Source organism: Chiloscyllium plagiosum, chromosome 21 (genome assembly GCF_004010195.1).
Source record: "Chiloscyllium plagiosum isolate BGI_BamShark_2017 chromosome 21, ASM401019v2, whole genome shotgun sequence".
NCBI classification, from domain to species: Eukaryota; Metazoa; Chordata; class Chondrichthyes; order Orectolobiformes; family Hemiscylliidae; genus Chiloscyllium; species Chiloscyllium plagiosum.
The window spans coordinates 52,434,057-52,451,200 of record NC_057730.1 but is presented as its reverse complement, the minus strand read 5'-3'; the positions used below and the strand labels follow the sequence as shown (position 1 = coordinate 52,451,200).

Sequence of the window (17,144 nt, the reverse complement as noted above, 5' to 3'; positions counted from 1 at the left end):
CCCAACAAGAGACAGTGCAGTGCAGGATCTGGTTCTGGGGAAAGAGGCCAGACAAGTATTCAATGTGGCAGTGGGGGAACATTTTAGTGATAGCAACACGGTACAGTTCAAATATGTTCTGGATAAGAAAAATAAAGGCCTGCAAAAGATGACTTTGGATTTGGGGAAGGCAGATTTTATTAGAATAAAGCAGGATCTGCTCATAGTAGACTGGGAACAGCTCCTTACAAGTGAGTGTACAGCAGAGCAATGGGGGCCATTCAAACAGTAACTGGGGAAAGCACAGGTCCATCATGTACCTTTCAGACGGCAATAAGTTCAGTGAACTCTGGATGTCTCAGACAATTCAGGACTGAATGAGGAAGAAGAAAAGGGCTTTTAGCAAGTCCAAAGGGAATAATTCAGTTGTGGCCCCAGAGGAATACTGGAAGTACAGGAGGGAACTTAAGAAAACAAATAAAAGAGCTTAAAAAGAACTTGCAAACAAGATTAGGGGCAATCCCAAGATATTTTATAAATACATTATAGGGTAGGGGTTAAACCAATGAAAGAGCAAGGCCCATTAGAGACTAAGAGGACCACTTGTGTTTCAAACCAGAGGATATTGGAAGTGTGTTGAATGAATACCTCTGTTTGGTCTTCACTCTGGAAAAGGAGAACATAGGTATGGACTGTGTTCCCTACGTCAAGTGCATTATATTGTTTCTGCTGAAACGTTTAGCAGTAACTATCAACATCCTGTTACAGGGAAGTTTAATGATCTCATTATAGTGGGAGCACTGAAAATGACCTCAACACATCTGAGTTTATGAGGGATCAGAAAGAACAAGTGAGAGTATCCGCTCCAGATTGCCCTCTTGTGATCTCCACTGGAAGATGAGTGAAACTGTTCAGCAAGGACTGGCTCAATTGCTGCTCTTTATTTTACCCTCACTGCCATGATGGACAATACCCATTAATATGATCCATTGGGTCAATATTCTGGAGAGTGGTTGTCACTCCCTGAACAATGCACCAGCTCCTAATCAATAACGCAGGACAGTTTAGCATCAAAGTCCGCTGCAGGAATTGAGCCTAGACTTTTCTCTCTTTCACAGGATGTGTGTGTTGTTAGCAAGGTCAATGCTTGTTATTTATCCCCAAATGCTCTCTTAATGGTTTGCTAGAGCCACCATAGGAGGCAGCAATGAGTGAACCACATGGGTCTGGAGTCACATGTAGGCCAGACCAGGCAAGGATGACATTTTCCTTCCCTACGGGCATGAGTGAACCAGATGGGGTTTTCTGACAATCAATATGTCAACCAGCAATCATAGTCAAAATTACTGAAATTTCCATCCATTATTCATTGAATTTAAATTCCCTCATGCTGTAGTGGTGGGATCAGAACTCATGTTCCCAAAGCATTAGGAGTAGGCCATTCAGCCCATCAAGCCTGTCCTGCCATTCAGTACAATCATGAGTGATCAAATACTTCAATACCTTTTACCCATCTCCATAATCCTGTATGTAATTGGTAATGCAACTAGTCTGGGTCTCTGATTACTAATCCAATAACATATGACTGTGCCATCCACTCTCTGTGCTGTTCTGAAAGAATGCTTAATCTTCTTCTCATGCATATTCTAACTCATTGAGAAGTTCACCATCTAGTTCCAAATAATCATGAAAAGTAATCAAATTCAACATATTTGGCATATTGTCCTCATCTACAAACCACAGACCTGTCCATTTGACATCAATAGTGGGAAAACTGATGGAGGCCATAATACAGGATATATAATAAATATATGCCTAGAGAAAAATACTAGGCAGTCAACATTGCTTTGTCAAGAATAAATCCAATTGAATTATTTGACTAGGTGACACAGGCAGTGTATTTGGACTCTCAGAAAGAATTTGATACAGTGCTGCATGGCAGGTTGGTTAGCAAATTAAAAATGTTTGGGATTGATGGTTCCTTGACAGCATGAATTAAAAGATATGAAATAGAGGGTAGGTAGAGCTGGGCATTCCTCAGAGAGGAGACAAGTTGAATATGGTGTTCCCCAAGGTTAATTATTCGGACCGTTGTTTTTTCTAATATATATAAAAGATTTGGAGATGGGTGTTAAGTCCAAAGTCTCTAAGTTTGCAGATGATACTAAGCTAGGTAGAATAGCAAAATTGTAAGGATGATGTTGAGTGACTTCAGAGGGGCATTGACAAGTTGGTCAAATGGGCAGTCACCTGGCAGATAAATGTCAATGCAGGGAAATGTGTGGTAATTCATTTTAGAGAAAACGTGGATAGATAATGTAGGGTCAATGGTACAACTGAGAGGGGAGTATAGGAGTAGAGAGACCTTGAAGTTCACATGCATAATTTTCTGAAGGTGGCCAGGTAAGTTTAAACAGTTATTAAGAAGGATTATAGCATCATTTGGTTTATAGAGGCATGGCATATAAAAACAAAGAAGTGATGCTACACCTCAACAAATCATTGATCATACCACATTTGGAGTGTAACATTTATTTCTGGGCACCTTATTTAAGGAAGAATGTTAAAGCTCAAGAGAGAGCGCAAAAGAGATTTACTAGAATGATACCAGAAGTGAGGGATTTAAGATACAAGGAAAGATTAGAGAAATTGGGCTTATTTTCTTTGGAGCAGAGAAGATTAAGAGAAGACCTTAATGAGGTGTTCAAAACGACGAACAATTTTGACAGAATAAAAAAGGATATTCTGTTCCCACCAGTTGGTATGTCAGTAATGTGGTGTCAGTCTCAAGATTGTCAGCAAGAGACATAGGAGTGAGATGAGGAGAAACTTCTTTACTAAGAGAGTTGTTAGGATTTGGAATGCTCTGCCTGGGAGAGTGATGGAGGGGGATTCCATCTGAGGTTTTAAAAGAGCTGGTTATATATTTGAAAGTGATGAATTTCGAGGGTTACAGAGATAGCGCTGGAGAATAGGACTAGCTGGGTAGCTCTTTTAGACGCTAATACAGACACAATGGGTGGAATGGCCTCCTTCTGGTCTGCAATACTCTATGACTCTATGAGTCTATCTGTCTTCATCTCTTTAATTACCTCTATTCTGTTGAACTCATCAAAGCAAGCCCAAGCCCCAGCTTGAGCAAGACCCTTGAAAAATTTCCCCATGGCTTTATAGTCCAGACCATCAGAACAGTTGAAGACCACGCACTGCAAAGAAAAGTGAGTGAAGTTAAATTCTAAACTGAACAGCAACATCCAACATAAGGCAGCTTTGTGACTGCCACCATTACAAGTGGCATATCTGCAATAAATTAATGATACAGAACTTGCTGGGTAAGTAGTAGTGACACAGTTGAGGCTACATTGAGAAACCCTGTAATTTGTGCTACAGAAGAGATACTGCACTAGCTGCAGTTTGCCACAAATTACTAGACAATTTACACCATTCAGCCAGTAGCCTCATTTGCTATCAATTTCTCTCTGATGTTATATTTGCACTGTTAAACTTTATCGTAGAAAATTGTCTCGTATTTAATGATGAGGTGATAAGATTAATGATCCTGCCATCTAGTCTGCACCACCATTTAACAAAAGCAAATTACTGCGGATGCTGGAATCTGAAGCCAAAAGAGAAAATGCTGGAAAATCTCAGCAGGTCTGGCGGCATCTGGAAGGAGAGAAAAGAGCTGACGTTTTCATTCTAACAAAGGGTCAGTGAGACTCGAAACATCAGCTGTTTTCTCTCCTTCCAGATGCTGCCAGACCTGCTGAGATTTTCCAGCATTTTCTCTTTTGGTTCCACCATTTAATAAATTCATGGCTGATCTGATTATCCCACCTTCCTGACTCGACTTGAAGACATTTCACCTCTTTGCCTCATGAGAGTTGATTCATCTCTCCCTTTAAAGTATTCAAGGTCTCTGGTCCACCACCTTTTGAGGAAGAGGCTCCCAAAGACTCATTACTCTCTGAAAGAAAGAAATTCACCCCCTTTCTTTCTGTTTTGAATGGGCAATGCCTCTTTTTAAACAATGATCCCTTGTCTAGAATCTTCCATTAAAAGAAACATCCTCAATCCTGTTAAGAGCCCTCGGGAAGTTGAAGACCAGAAGGAAAGTATGGCCACCAACGATGGAACAATTAGAATTGGGAATGCAGAAAAAAACAGATTTGAAGGAGTGTAGATATCTTCAAACCTAGTGGCACTCGCAAGATTACAGAGAGACAGAGCAATGTGGCCAACAAGAGTTTTGAAAGCTACAACTATAACTTCAAAATCAAGACACTGCTGACTGGAACAATTATCCCAGAAATGAGCAGTAAGTGCTGGCCTAGCCTCAATGCACACATCCCATGGTCAAATAAAAAAAATCTAAAAATGTTTTTATTTTCTCTGTTGATTTTGAAATGAGTTGCCACAAAATGATCTAACTGGCTACATGTTTGGAGTTAAATTATCTTATGCTTTCATTCAAAACACAGATCATTAAAGTTATATTTTACAAAATAAAATACCCTTGCCCTTATGATTTTGTGTATTGTTCCACAGAACATTTACCACAATCTTGGGTTCTGAAGTTTATTTCCAACTCTAACTATTTACACGGCTATGATAGTCACAGATCTGCAGAGTTTAGGTTCTGTCGTTACTGATGTTCCTGTACATTACATACAATTAACTGACTGAACATATTACACTGACTCCATGATGAAGGAGGCTAGGTAACTTTATAGGAGAAGGAGAATCAACGTTTCGGGCATAAGCCATTCTTCTCCTTGGATGCTGCCTGACCTGCTGCGCTTTTCCAGCAACACATTTTTATGCTCTGATCTCCAGCATCTGCAGTCCTCACTTTCTCCTAGGTAACTTTATATTAGAACATATCATTGTGTTGTGTAACTGTCTTAAAGATACAGGCCTATTTGGTCTATAAGCTATGCCATAACCACATATAAATCCTTTTGTAATTTGCTTTGCTAGTGGTACCCACCTGGATTGCATTTTCTATCATATCCCACATCTCTGCCCACGTCTGCTTGCCACACTAAAAGTAACCATCCTCATACAATCAATTTAGATTAGAGAAAATTGTTTCACTCATTTGGCAGATTCTCAATGCGAACAACTTTTCACCAATAATTGTGATTCGGATGACTATTCCTTTAAAATTCAACTACATAAGTATCCAGGGAGTGTGTGTGGGGCTGGGTCTTCAAGTGAAGTTCGCCAATCCTTTGTCACAATGAAATTCTCCACTTAATGCATGAGATTGGGGTTGGTTGGAAGTGTAAAAACTAACAGATCCAGCAGGTGGGTTGAGGCAGAGGCCATCCACTGCCAAATTACACAAACAAATATAATGCAGTGAGTGAGTTATGTTCTCCCACTAGTTGCTATAAGCTGTTCTTAATTAGTAACTAAAATACTTTGATGTTAATGTTACAATCACCTGTACCTCCTGAGAAGAAATAAAAAGAACCGAGAGAAAGGAGAGGGATGAACAGAAAATCCTGACAAATAAAAGAAGCATTTCAGAGAATCTTGGAGACTGGTGATATTTATCTGTGGTTTCCATTCCCAGTTATGTTTCCCTCCACACATAAAACCATTTTTTGATTATCTGTATTTTTCTGCATGTAATTGTGGAGATTTAAAAAGGTGGGGGGCGGTGGTTTAGAGTTTTAACTAATAGCAGTACATACTTGCTTGTGATTGAAATTTACTTGTTTGGAATAAATAATAATTCTTGTTAAGTACAGGTATTTGGTTTTCTGCGTTTTCTGTAACATTGATTGTAAATCAGGGATTTTGTGAACTTTGACTGGATCATTAACTGGGAGTAGTAGGGCTTTCCTAAGTGGGTCATAACAAGTGCCTGGAACATTAAAGATCTGAAACAGAAAAATGGAAGGACAGCAAAACCAACTGAAATGGAAAATGGGATTGTGGGTGTGGGTTTTGTATAAACAAACGCAACGAGGAGGGGAAATTGTTCTCATTTCAGTAGAAAACCCATTCAAAACAAAATCAAAGAGCAGCAAGTCCCCACGTAACATTCTGTGATAATGGTTACCTGCTTGGCTACAGCTTTTGCTAAATCCTTTGTAGTTTCTGTTTTGCCAGTACCAGCAGGCCCCTCTGGTGCTCCTCCAAGGTTTAATTTCAAGGCTCCCATTAACGTCCTAGATACATCACAAGAAAAATACAATATGGATAATCAGGCACCTAAAGATAATACATGGATCTTATGGATTCAGTCAATTACCTACGTTCTGTGTCTACAGTAATTTTGCATGATATTACATTTGGCATGCTTCAGTCTGTAGCAGTGTAGAACAAAGAGGTTACTAAGACTGGTAAAGACAAGATGGTCCTTCACCTATAAAAATGTATACTACCAAATTTAAAAATTTCCATTGAGAGTAAATCTGTCCTGTTTATACTGTGTTATTCTGACCAAACTTCCCGTGCCAGAAGAGTACACTACCAATTGGCAAATGGCAGGTTGCTCCTCTGTTCTGATGATGTGCTTGGCCAACAGCTGTCATTTTTGCTTGGCCACAGTGATGGAAAACTCTCTTCCAGCAACTTTTTATTGGCTCAGATGGAAAAAGTACAGGAATTGTTCAAAGAGACACCACAGTTGCTGTTCAAAGAGACACCACAGTATAAAAAGGAACATTGATAATAACAAAACATGTGCACTTTTGCACTGATTAAAACAGAATAAACACTGTTCAAACAATCACCCTTTAAATTTGCCTTAATCTCAAAAGGAAACTTACAACCAAAGTTGAAATATTACCAAATACTGACAACTTTGAATCATGGTCTTGGTGCTCAATGGGAACTGATTTGAGAAATCCCAAAACCATACCTTTGTCTGGAGGACACATATATTCCACAACAATGCCAACATTGAATTAAAATCAGCCTGGAGGAACTCTGTTAAAAAGAATATCCTCAGACCTCTTTGGCTTATAATTTAATCAACATAAAAAATAAACATTTATTTTAATCCCAGCCACACCTTTAAGAAACTGCATGAACTTTGGAAAAGTTCAATATCTCTGAAAGGGATCATTTCAGACTAATAACTAAATAGCACCAGTCCCACAAGATTCTCTGAGAAGTTCCTTTTGTTTTGCCAGGACATTCTTTTATAAACCAGAGATCACAGAATCCCCACAGTGTGGGAGCATGCATTTTAGCCCATCGAGTTCATACTAACCCTATCAAAAGCACCCCACCCAAACCTGCCCCTCTATCCCATTCCTGTAACCCTACACATTTCCCATGGCCAATCCAGCTAACTTGCATATCTTTGGATTCTGTTCATCAATCTCCTTTCTCTATGTTCCTTTCATTTCTTCACAGGAAGTATAGGGTGATTGTGACATTAACAACAAAGTATTTTAGTTATTGGTTAAACTAATAACTTTAATAATTTCAGATTAAAGTTTAAGCAAAGTTTGAGGGCCAGAAGCAAACTGATAGATTAGCCAATTTGCATTCTATACACCAATATCTTATGTAAGTAAAGCCACCATAGTTCCAGAGAACTGCTTTCTCATTCGAGAGAGAGAGAGAGGCAGCTGGTGGTGATTTAACCTGAAGGTCACTACACCTCAGGTGAGGGGCATGGTCAAGAAGGTGAAACTGAACTTGTGCTGGTGGTGTCACTCTGCATTGCAAATCAGCCAACTGAGCTAACTGGCCCCCAGAAATAGTGCAAATCTTCATGCAATGGCAGTCTTTGTGAAGATACAATAAATCAACTTTTATTTATTCTCTGCCCTATGATGCAAAAAAAATCCTATTCAACAATTCCTTCCTTGAAAATCCAAAGTTCAATTTGTTTCAGAGAAATAATGTGAGCTATCTAGTACCTGTAGCATCGATCAGTGAGAGGTGTTATGACAAGTCTTGCAGAATTACCCAGGTATTCATAGCCATAAGTCAGAACAGTGGTGATCATTCGGACAATAACATCACTCTCTTCCCAGTAGTACCTCAGCTGTGAAATCCACATAAAATCATTGAGGCTTGCTACCTTAGCATCTGCTAGTTCAGAGACCACATCACGTGCTGCAGAAACAGAACATACAATGGGATATGTAGGGCACCATTTAAACATAGTTTTCCTCTCAATTTCTCCTTCTCTTTCTCTTCTAAGGTACAAGAACCTATCCTCATAGGGAAGCATTTCCATAAATGTCAAGAGTATGTGGTGCTGGAAAAGCACAGCAGGTCATGCAGCATCTGAGGAGCAGGAGAATCGACATTTCGGGCAGGAGCCCTTTATCAAGAATGACCATAGAATTTCCATAAACGTGTTCACACCCCATTGTGCTCCTCTACTATCTGAGAGGGTAGATTAGATTCCTTACAGTGTGGAAACGGGCCCTTTGACCCAACAGTTCACACCCACCCTCCGAAGAGCAATCCACCCAGACCCATTTCCGTCTGACTAACGCACCTAACACTAGGACAAATTTAGCATGGCCAATTCACCTGACCTGCACATCTTTGGACTGTGGGAGGAAACTGAAGTACCCAGAGGCAACCCACACAGACACGGGGAGAATGTGCAAACTCCACACAGAAAGTCGCCCAAGGCTGGAATCAAACCTGGGACCCTGATGCTGTGAGGCTCACTGCTATCCACTGAGCCACCATGCCACCCCCTAGTTGAGGCAGTTGAGGCAGGTAACCTTATAGCTTCTAAAAAGTACATGGATGAAAACATGAAGTGTCATAAAATTCAAAACAATGTGCCTAGTGCTGGAAAGTGGGACTAGGGTAGAATTAGTGTTTTTTTGGAGTTGCAGGCTCAATGGGAGAAAGGCCCCTTCCGTGTAATTCTATTATTCAATGACAATGCAATATTGTTGAAACAAACACTTACTGTTATTTCCTCATGATTATTAGAGACTATAATTAGTTATAGCAATTACCATGCACATCAATGACAGTGAGGGCACCGAGAGTCATACGCTCTCCACTTGATAGCTTTCCACGCACTAGCTCCACAATTTCATTGATTTGTTCATTGCTTTTCTTTAGATATTCCTTCAAAATAACAAGAATATGTCGAGTTATTGATTCAATCAAGTGGCGTAGCAATTGAGAAAAAATGCAATCTTTAAAAGTAAAATCAAAAGTTAGTTTTGTTCCATCTGCTTTAGATTTTTCCATAAAAGGTCAGTGTATTCAAATAAAGGACTTCCAAGTCTTCTTCGATGTTACTAAACCTGTTTGCCTTATACATGAGCTGCTTTAATTGTAACTGAATATTGCCTGATTACAATGTTTCAGCATCTGAATTATTCGGCTTTCTCTGTACTTCCTCTAACCCCAACGGCTGTGCTAGCACCAATAAAATAAACAGCTTGTAGGTGGAGGAAACCTGGAAGATAGTTCAATGGTCAGCATTCATGAGTTGCTAAGTTGATCCTTATGATCATCACAATGGTGATTCCCACTCACATTTCTCCAGATGCTTCCACTGGCTACCAAGAGACACAAAGTGTCTGGTTCACTTATAAAAGATATCTGACCTATCAGGTAAAAGTCACAGTTTACAACAGCTGCTAAGGGAAAGAAAACTTGTTTTTTTTCAACTTTCAAATGGTCAACTACGTAGACAGCTCCTCAGCTGATGGCGATCAAAACACTTTACTGTTCAGTTATCTGGAAACCGATCATATGGTTGTTGGCAAGCAAAAGGCTTTTGGCATCAATAATTGGCCACTAGTCCATAGACCAATCAGCTCCTTGATGCCATCCAGCTGCATCTGTACACAGAACTCATAAGCTCCAATTAATCTACAACTTTTTCAATTTACTGTTTGTTCATACAGCTGCTTACATGATGCTTATCCTAAGTGTCAGGTCACTTGCTTTTCAAAACAGTAACAATCTTTAAAACACTGGTCTTACAACAATTCTTTCTAATTTCAGTCCACAATTTTAAAAAGCACAAAATTAAAAAAGGAAAAGGTATCTACTCAGCCAGTGCACAATTACAGAGGGGACAGTGGAATCTAGAAATTCTAATGAATTGAATTGAATTAGCTTTATTGTCACATGTACTCAAATGAATACATGACAAGTTTATAAATTGCCACTTCCCATGTCATCTTAGGTACAAAGGTACAGAGGTACAATCCTTAGTTACAGAATAGAGAAATGAAGAAAAAAAAGTTGCATTACAGCTATACACAATATAATCACTGGTCAGAAAAAAAGGAGCAAAATTAAAAAGAGAAACATCACAGTCTCTCTCCAAAGGCTGCGATCTTTATTCCATTTCCCAATTGCTAACAGTTACCTTTGTCTCCTCCCTGCTTCCTCACCTTGCGAAAACGTCATTGTTTACAATCTATTGTAAGTTGTGACTTAGTAATCAATAAGGAATATGAATGAGAGCATATTTTCATCTTACTGGCAAGGTTCCATCTCTTATTGCCTCAGAAACCTCACTGGTCCAGTAGATTGTCGACACTGATATCACCACCTGTCCAGGCCACTGAAGAACCCACTTGTTACGAGGAAGCTATAAATTGCCAAAATAAAAACAGGCACAAAAATTATTTTCTATTGCAAACAAGACATTTACTTTGTGATCCATAGATTACTTTGCAATAAACCAATGTCTAGACTAAGTTCATTTCCTTGGAGATATACAACAAATATTTCCTCTAATCCAATATTTTGCTACATAACTCAAAGCCTATGTTCAAATAGTTGGAGCTATTATAATGTTCCATGATCTAGTCTGCAGTGGGTCATTGTGGATACTGTCACTTATACTCATTTGCTTGTGAATATAGAATAATATATTTCATACAGCTTAGATGAAGGTTATTATGCAGTATTGAATCTGAAATAGTCAATAATCAAACAATAAAGCAACACTGTTATAATCCTTATTTGGAGGTGCCGGTATTGGACTGGGGTGTACAAAGCTAAAAATCACACAACACCAGGTTATAGTCCAACAGGTTTAATTGGAAGCACTAGCTTTCGGAGCACCGCTCCGTCATCACAACTACCCAATGAAAGAGCGGCGCTCTGAAAGCTAGTGCTTCCAATTAAACTGTTGGACTATAACCTGGTGGTGTGTAATCATAATCCTTATTGACATTGATAATATTTTTAAAAAAGGTAAGAGATTTGCCATCACCAACTCAAATGATCATGCAAGTTTCCACATTTTAAAACTCTTACTTTAAAAACAAACTTAAACCAACATTGATTAAACATTACTTAATAGGCAATTAAAAAACTAAGCTACAGAAAAGGTGATCTCTCTTAAGTTACTGGAAATGTATGCATTCTACAGGACTCTCAGCAGAAAGGTAATCTGGTAACTATAATCTCATGCTCCTCTCACAAATGGGATCTCTTCTCTCTGTTTCACTAAGGTGAGATTTCTAGAATCCCCTTTAAAACAAAGTCACTGCTTTCAATCCTCTGAGCATAACTCAATGGATTTCCCATTGCAAGGTTCCCTATTGCTCTTAACTCTTCACAATCTGAGTTTCTTCAAAAAGGGTTCCACCCTCTTTGCTGCTGTTTAAGCGGACAATTAAATGCCCACCTAAGGGCCTCACCCCATGCCACTGGTATTACCCGAGCAGCAAATGTGGGCACATCATACAGGGAGCATGATATACAACACCTGCAGAGGGTCACTTGCAGGCTCCAAGCTTCTTGTTCAAAGGCACTCAGTGCCCAAGTGAAGAACTTGGCATTGAGATTGAAAGGACCTGCTGAGAACCATGCTCCCAACACTGTTTCCCCCGCAGCCTGCCACTTGATATAATGAAAGGAGAAAATGACTCAATTTACTGTAAATAAAATAATGGTAATGGAGAAAATGAGGCAGCACTGTGGCTCAGTGGTTAGCACAGCTGCCTCACAGCACCAGGGACCTGGGTTCAAATCCACCCTCAGACAATTGTCTGTGTGGAGTTTCCACTGGTTCATCACACAGTTCAAAGATGTGCAGGTTAGGTGAATTGGCCATGCTAAATTGCCCGTGGTGTCCAGGGATGGGCGGCGCCAGGGACCTGGGTTCAATTCCCGCCTTGGGCAACTGATGTGGAGTTTGCACATTCTGCCCGTGTCTGCGTGGGTTTCCTCTGGGTGCTCCGGTTTCCGCCCACAGTCAAAAGATGTGCAGGTTAGGTGAATTGGCCATGCTAAGTTGCCTGTAATGTTAGGTGCATTAGTCAGGGGTAAATGTAATGGAATGGGTCTGGGTGGGTTGCTCTTCGAAAGGTCAGTGTCAATTTGTTGGGCTGAAGGGCCTGTTTCCACACTGTAAGTAATCTAAAAGAATAACCATTGGCTATGCAGGGATGGGGTGGATCTGGGTGGGTTGCTCTTCGGAGGGTCGGTGGCGATTCAATAGACCAAATGGCCTGCTTCCACCCTGTAGGGAGTCTATGAATTTAGTGAAAGTAAAAGTAATCAAAGCTCCAGAGACCTGAGGGTTTCCATTCTAATTATTTGAGGAAATTGGTGAAGAAAGCATTTGTTCTTTCTTAGAATGTGGGTGTCACTGGCCAGGCTATCAGTTGTGGCCTACCCCTAATTGCCTTGAATTGAGTTGCTTGTGAAGCATTGCAGGGGCAGTTAAGAAGCAGCCAGAAGAAGTAAAGACGGCAGATTTTCAGTGAGTCAGGCAAGGTTTTACAGCAATCAACAATGGTTTGATGATTGCCATTATACTAGCCCTTAATTCCAGACTGTAGCAAGTAAATTTAAATTTCATCATCATGGTGTATATAAACCCATGAACACATATCCCTAGTACATTGGTCTCTGGATTATGAGACCAATGAGAACAGCATGACATCTCCTAATGATCTCTCGTCCTGATCTTCCCAAGATTTCATGATTCAGACATTGTCCCTGTGGCTTAGAAATTGTCATGTCTCTAGATCATTTAGAAATGGTAAGAGATGAATCAAGAAATTCCAGGCCTCCTGGTCCAAGTTACTAGAAGCTATTGTTAGAGTAGAGTCACTGAACACTTGGCCCAACACGAAGTGATCAGTGAAGGAGCACTTATGATGGGTGGGTTATATGTAACAAAATCTGATTGCAACAAACCTAATGTGAAAGACAATGAAGTCAAACGGACGTTACCAGCATGGGTTTTCATAAAGCAAAAGGACAAAAGAGTGAAAATATTCAAATTGTTTGATCATAATCAGCTTTGATATACTCATCTTCCCTTGATGTGGAAAGCTAGTAGATGATCTAATTGAGGCATTTAAAATGGTTAAAGCAGTGTAAAAGTAGAGAAAAACAGTTTCTCAGGAATACAGGACAATGGGTCAAGCTTTTAAAGTAAAATTAAGTCCACTGAAAAGTGGGTCAGAAAGTACTCGCTAAACAAAGTGGAAATGTGGAAATCTCTCCATGGATTAATTTCGACGTTCCGATGTTGGATTGGGGTGTACAAAGTTAAAAATCACACAACACCAACAGGTTTATTTGGAAGCACTAGCTTTCGGAGCATTGCTCCTTCATTAGGTGGTTGTGGAGTACAAGATCGTAAGACACAGAATTTATCGCAAAAGTTTAGATTAGATTACTTACAGTATGGAAACAGGCCCTTCGGCCCAACAAGTCCATACTGACCCTCTGAACAGCAACCCACCCATACACATTCCCCTACATTTACCCCTTCACCTAACACTACAGGCAATTACTGGATTAGTGGTGCTGGAAAAGCACAGCAGTTCAGGCAGCATCGGATGCTGCCTGAACTGCTGTGCTTTTCCAGCACCACTAATCTAGAATCTGGTTTCCAGCATCTGCAGTCATTGTTTTTACTACAGGCAATTTAGCATGGCCAATTCACCTAACCTGCACATTTTTGTTTGGACTGTGGGAGGAAACCGGAGCACCCGGAGGAAACCCACGCAGACACGGGGAGAATGTGCAAACTCCACATAGACAGTTGCCTGACGCAGGAATTTAACCCAGATCTCGGGGGCTGTGAGGCAGCAGTGCTAACCACTGTGCCACCGTGCCACCCAAAATGCACACATATACGCACTCTATCACAGACACTCATACCCCCACACCCGTATGCACACACACACACAAATAAGTTTGTGGGGTGAATTTGTACTTGTAGAATTATATCTTGTTTTGCTCAAAAACTGCATGAATCCATGTAAGATTCTGTAAATCCCTTTTTTAGACTAGAATCAGTCTGAACATTTGGGCACAGACAGCCTCACACAGGGCACCTCACACCTTCAATGCAGTATCTGAGATGACATGGCACCTATTGTTAAAGTTCACTTGAGAATGCAACTTTGAAAAAAAGTTCTGGTATTTACATATGAAAGAACTGAAACCAACATGGTCATTCTAAAAGATGAGAGAGTAAACAAACAATCCAGGTCTTTTTCAATACATCATTTCAGTTGCATCACACTGTAAACTTTTGTGATAAATTCTGTGTCTTACAATCTTGTACTCCGCAACCACCTGATGAAGGAGCAGTGCTCAGAAAGCTAGTGCTTCCAAATAAACCTGTTGGACCATAACCTGGTGCTGTGTGATTTTTAACTTTCTCCATGGATTGGACTTCAATAAAAATTGCAAAGCTGGAACTGGCTGATTTTTGTTCAAGGAGGATACTAACAGTATCAGAACCAAAGGGAAAGAGGGAGTTAAGGTACACATTAGCCCTGGCTCCTCAGCATCCTCTGAGCTCTGTGTCAAGAATCTGGCTGGTTTCTGTGAGACTCCAAAGGTTTGGGACAGAGAAGCAGCAAGGTGGAAAGGTGAGTGCAAACTGACAGACGGGTAGAAATCGGAACAGTTGGCAAGCGGGGTGGGGGGGCCAGTGAGCTTGGGGCAGAAGAGTTCTCTCTCAGTTTCCGGCCACCAGTTTAGCAATGTCTGTGCCTTCAGACATTGTAATGCCCAACTCACGTGGCCCCCCTCCACCCCTCTAAAAAGTAACAAATTAGAAGCAGAATGGGTCAAAGTGAGAAAAATAGTTGGGGAAGCAATGTCCGATTTTTTTCCCTGGGTATTCCCTTTAAATGGGCAATTCTCTCAAGCATGTACCCAATCTCTTTTCTATGGGTACCTTGGAAATGGTACCCAGCTCCCTTTCAGGTTGTTTGCTTCAGATCATAACAATTTACTCCTTTGGAGAGAAATCATCATCTTTCCTATACAACTGCAACCCAATTAAAAGTCGCAGGTCGATATGCTGTATTAGAGTATCAATAATTAAAAACAACATTAACCTGAATAAACAAGTGGTACAAATTCCATAGTAATAACAAAAAACCAACAATTAAAGCCAAGGCAGTTCCCACATTACGCTATTAAAATCAAAACTGTGCATGATTGTGTACTTTAGTCTTAAAATTTTTCAAAAGTGTAAACAAACTGCAGTTGATAGTTAGGTCCTATTACCTGAACATAGTTGGAAATTCCTTCTTTGATGACATGCTTAATGCTGCTAAGCATCAGCTCTTCAACTTGCAAAAGCCATTTCTCCACCATACCCTATAATAGAGAAACCACAGAAAATAAATCACTTTTTAAAATCTGATTTGGGACAATTCAGTGTGGGCTTATTTTCTAAAAGCAATGGATGTTGGTGAAGTGGGAGATGGCACGGGCAGGGTGACACTAGGCACACGGACACACAAGATGGCGCCGGACCACAATATGGAGAGAGACAGCAGAGCAAACACAGACACTGCCTGGGGACTACGAGCACAATACACTCACAACCTAGTTGATTAGTTTAAGGCACTTTGTGGTTAGCACTGCTGCCTCACAGCGCCAGAGACCCGGGTTCAATTCCCGCCTCAGGCAACTGTCTGTGTGGAGTTTGCACATTCTCCCAGTGTCTGCGTGGGTTTCCTCCAGGTGCTCCAGTTTCCTCCTACAGTCCAAAAATGTGCAGGTTAGGTGAATCAGCCATGCTAAATTGCCTGTAGTGTTAGGTGAAGGGGCAAATGGGTATGAGTGGGTTGCTCTTCGGAGGGTTTGTGTGGACTTGTTGGGCCGAAGGGCCTGTTTCCACACTGTAAGTAATCAAATGCTGACAGTCTGATACTGACTCAATACAGAGTGCTAATAGCCAGGGCTGCAGTAATCTTCCTTCTCAGGAAGAACAATTAGCGCCCATTACTACAGCAATGGACTTCCACACAGAAATCGAAACCGACAACGACCGCACTGAAATTAACAAAGGTTGCGCTGGAACTGACAATGACTGCACCGAAACTATTAACTATTCTGCAATGTTCACAATAAACAAGTCATGTTACAGAGACAACAACCTCATCACTGTCCTATTATATCACAAAATGTATAAAAGTATCTTGACGTGTGCCCCGGGTTGAGAGAAGACTCGTAGCTGTCCACTGTGCTGTTGGTGTCTTTTTCTCCCCGGAGCTCTGGAATTTACTTGTACAATTAACTCCTGTCGTTGAACCCCGGCTCTGACTCCGAGGCTGGTGATACTCCACACAACATTAGCATGCACATCAGCACATTATGGAGACAGTTCCCATTATTTCCCAATCATTAATGGGGAGCACCCAGAGGTTTTCTAAGACATGTTCTCACCATCTGCAGGCACACCCTCAAGCAACTAGCCCTTGAATTTTCAGCCTTTTTCTAGTCAATTGGGCCACATTGAGCTAAGTGCTATTAAAATTAGCTGCAATGAGTAGTAGTGTCCTCACCTTAAGACAAGCAGGTCTGAGTTCAAGTCACACCTGGCTCAGAGATGTATTGGAAACGCTTAACTAAAAACCCTTTTTAACAATCAGCGAATAGCCTACCTGCAATTTGGTCCCTACAAATGGTAACAAGTTTTATTGGTCTCAATCTTTACTTGCAATCAGGGGACAGGAATGTTTCAGAAGTGGAGTTAATATAATTCAAAGTAAGGCAAAAGTGAGGACTGCAGATGCTGGAAATCAGAGTCTAGATTAGAGTGGTGCTGGAAAAGCACAGCAGGTCAGGCAGCATCCAAAGAGCAGGAAAATCGATGTTTCGGGCAAAAGCCGTTCCTCAGGACTGAAGGCAGGGAGTCTCCAGGGTGGAGCAATAAATGGGAGGGGGTGGAACTGGGGAGAAGGTATTCTTGTGGAAAG

At 40.7% G+C, this 17,144-nt stretch overlaps 1 protein-coding gene across 1 annotated transcript in view; it reads right to left on the bottom strand.

The window, feature by feature from the left end:
• The window catches only part of dnah3 (dynein axonemal heavy chain 3), a 191,003-nt gene that overhangs the window by 86,631 nt on the left and 87,228 nt on the right, over positions 1 to 17,144 (bottom strand). The window contains exons 24-29 of the mRNA XM_043712084.1: positions 15,445 to 15,537; positions 10,427 to 10,537; positions 8,937 to 9,051; positions 7,869 to 8,067; positions 6,053 to 6,161; positions 3,072 to 3,185 (exon numbers count right to left, since the gene is read on the bottom strand). Coding sequence (XP_043568019.1) covers positions 3,072 to 3,185; positions 6,053 to 6,161; positions 7,869 to 8,067; positions 8,937 to 9,051; positions 10,427 to 10,537; positions 15,445 to 15,537 — 741 coding nt within the window. The remainder of the gene's footprint in view (positions 1 to 3,071; positions 3,186 to 6,052; positions 6,162 to 7,868; positions 8,068 to 8,936; positions 9,052 to 10,426; positions 10,538 to 15,444; positions 15,538 to 17,144) is intronic.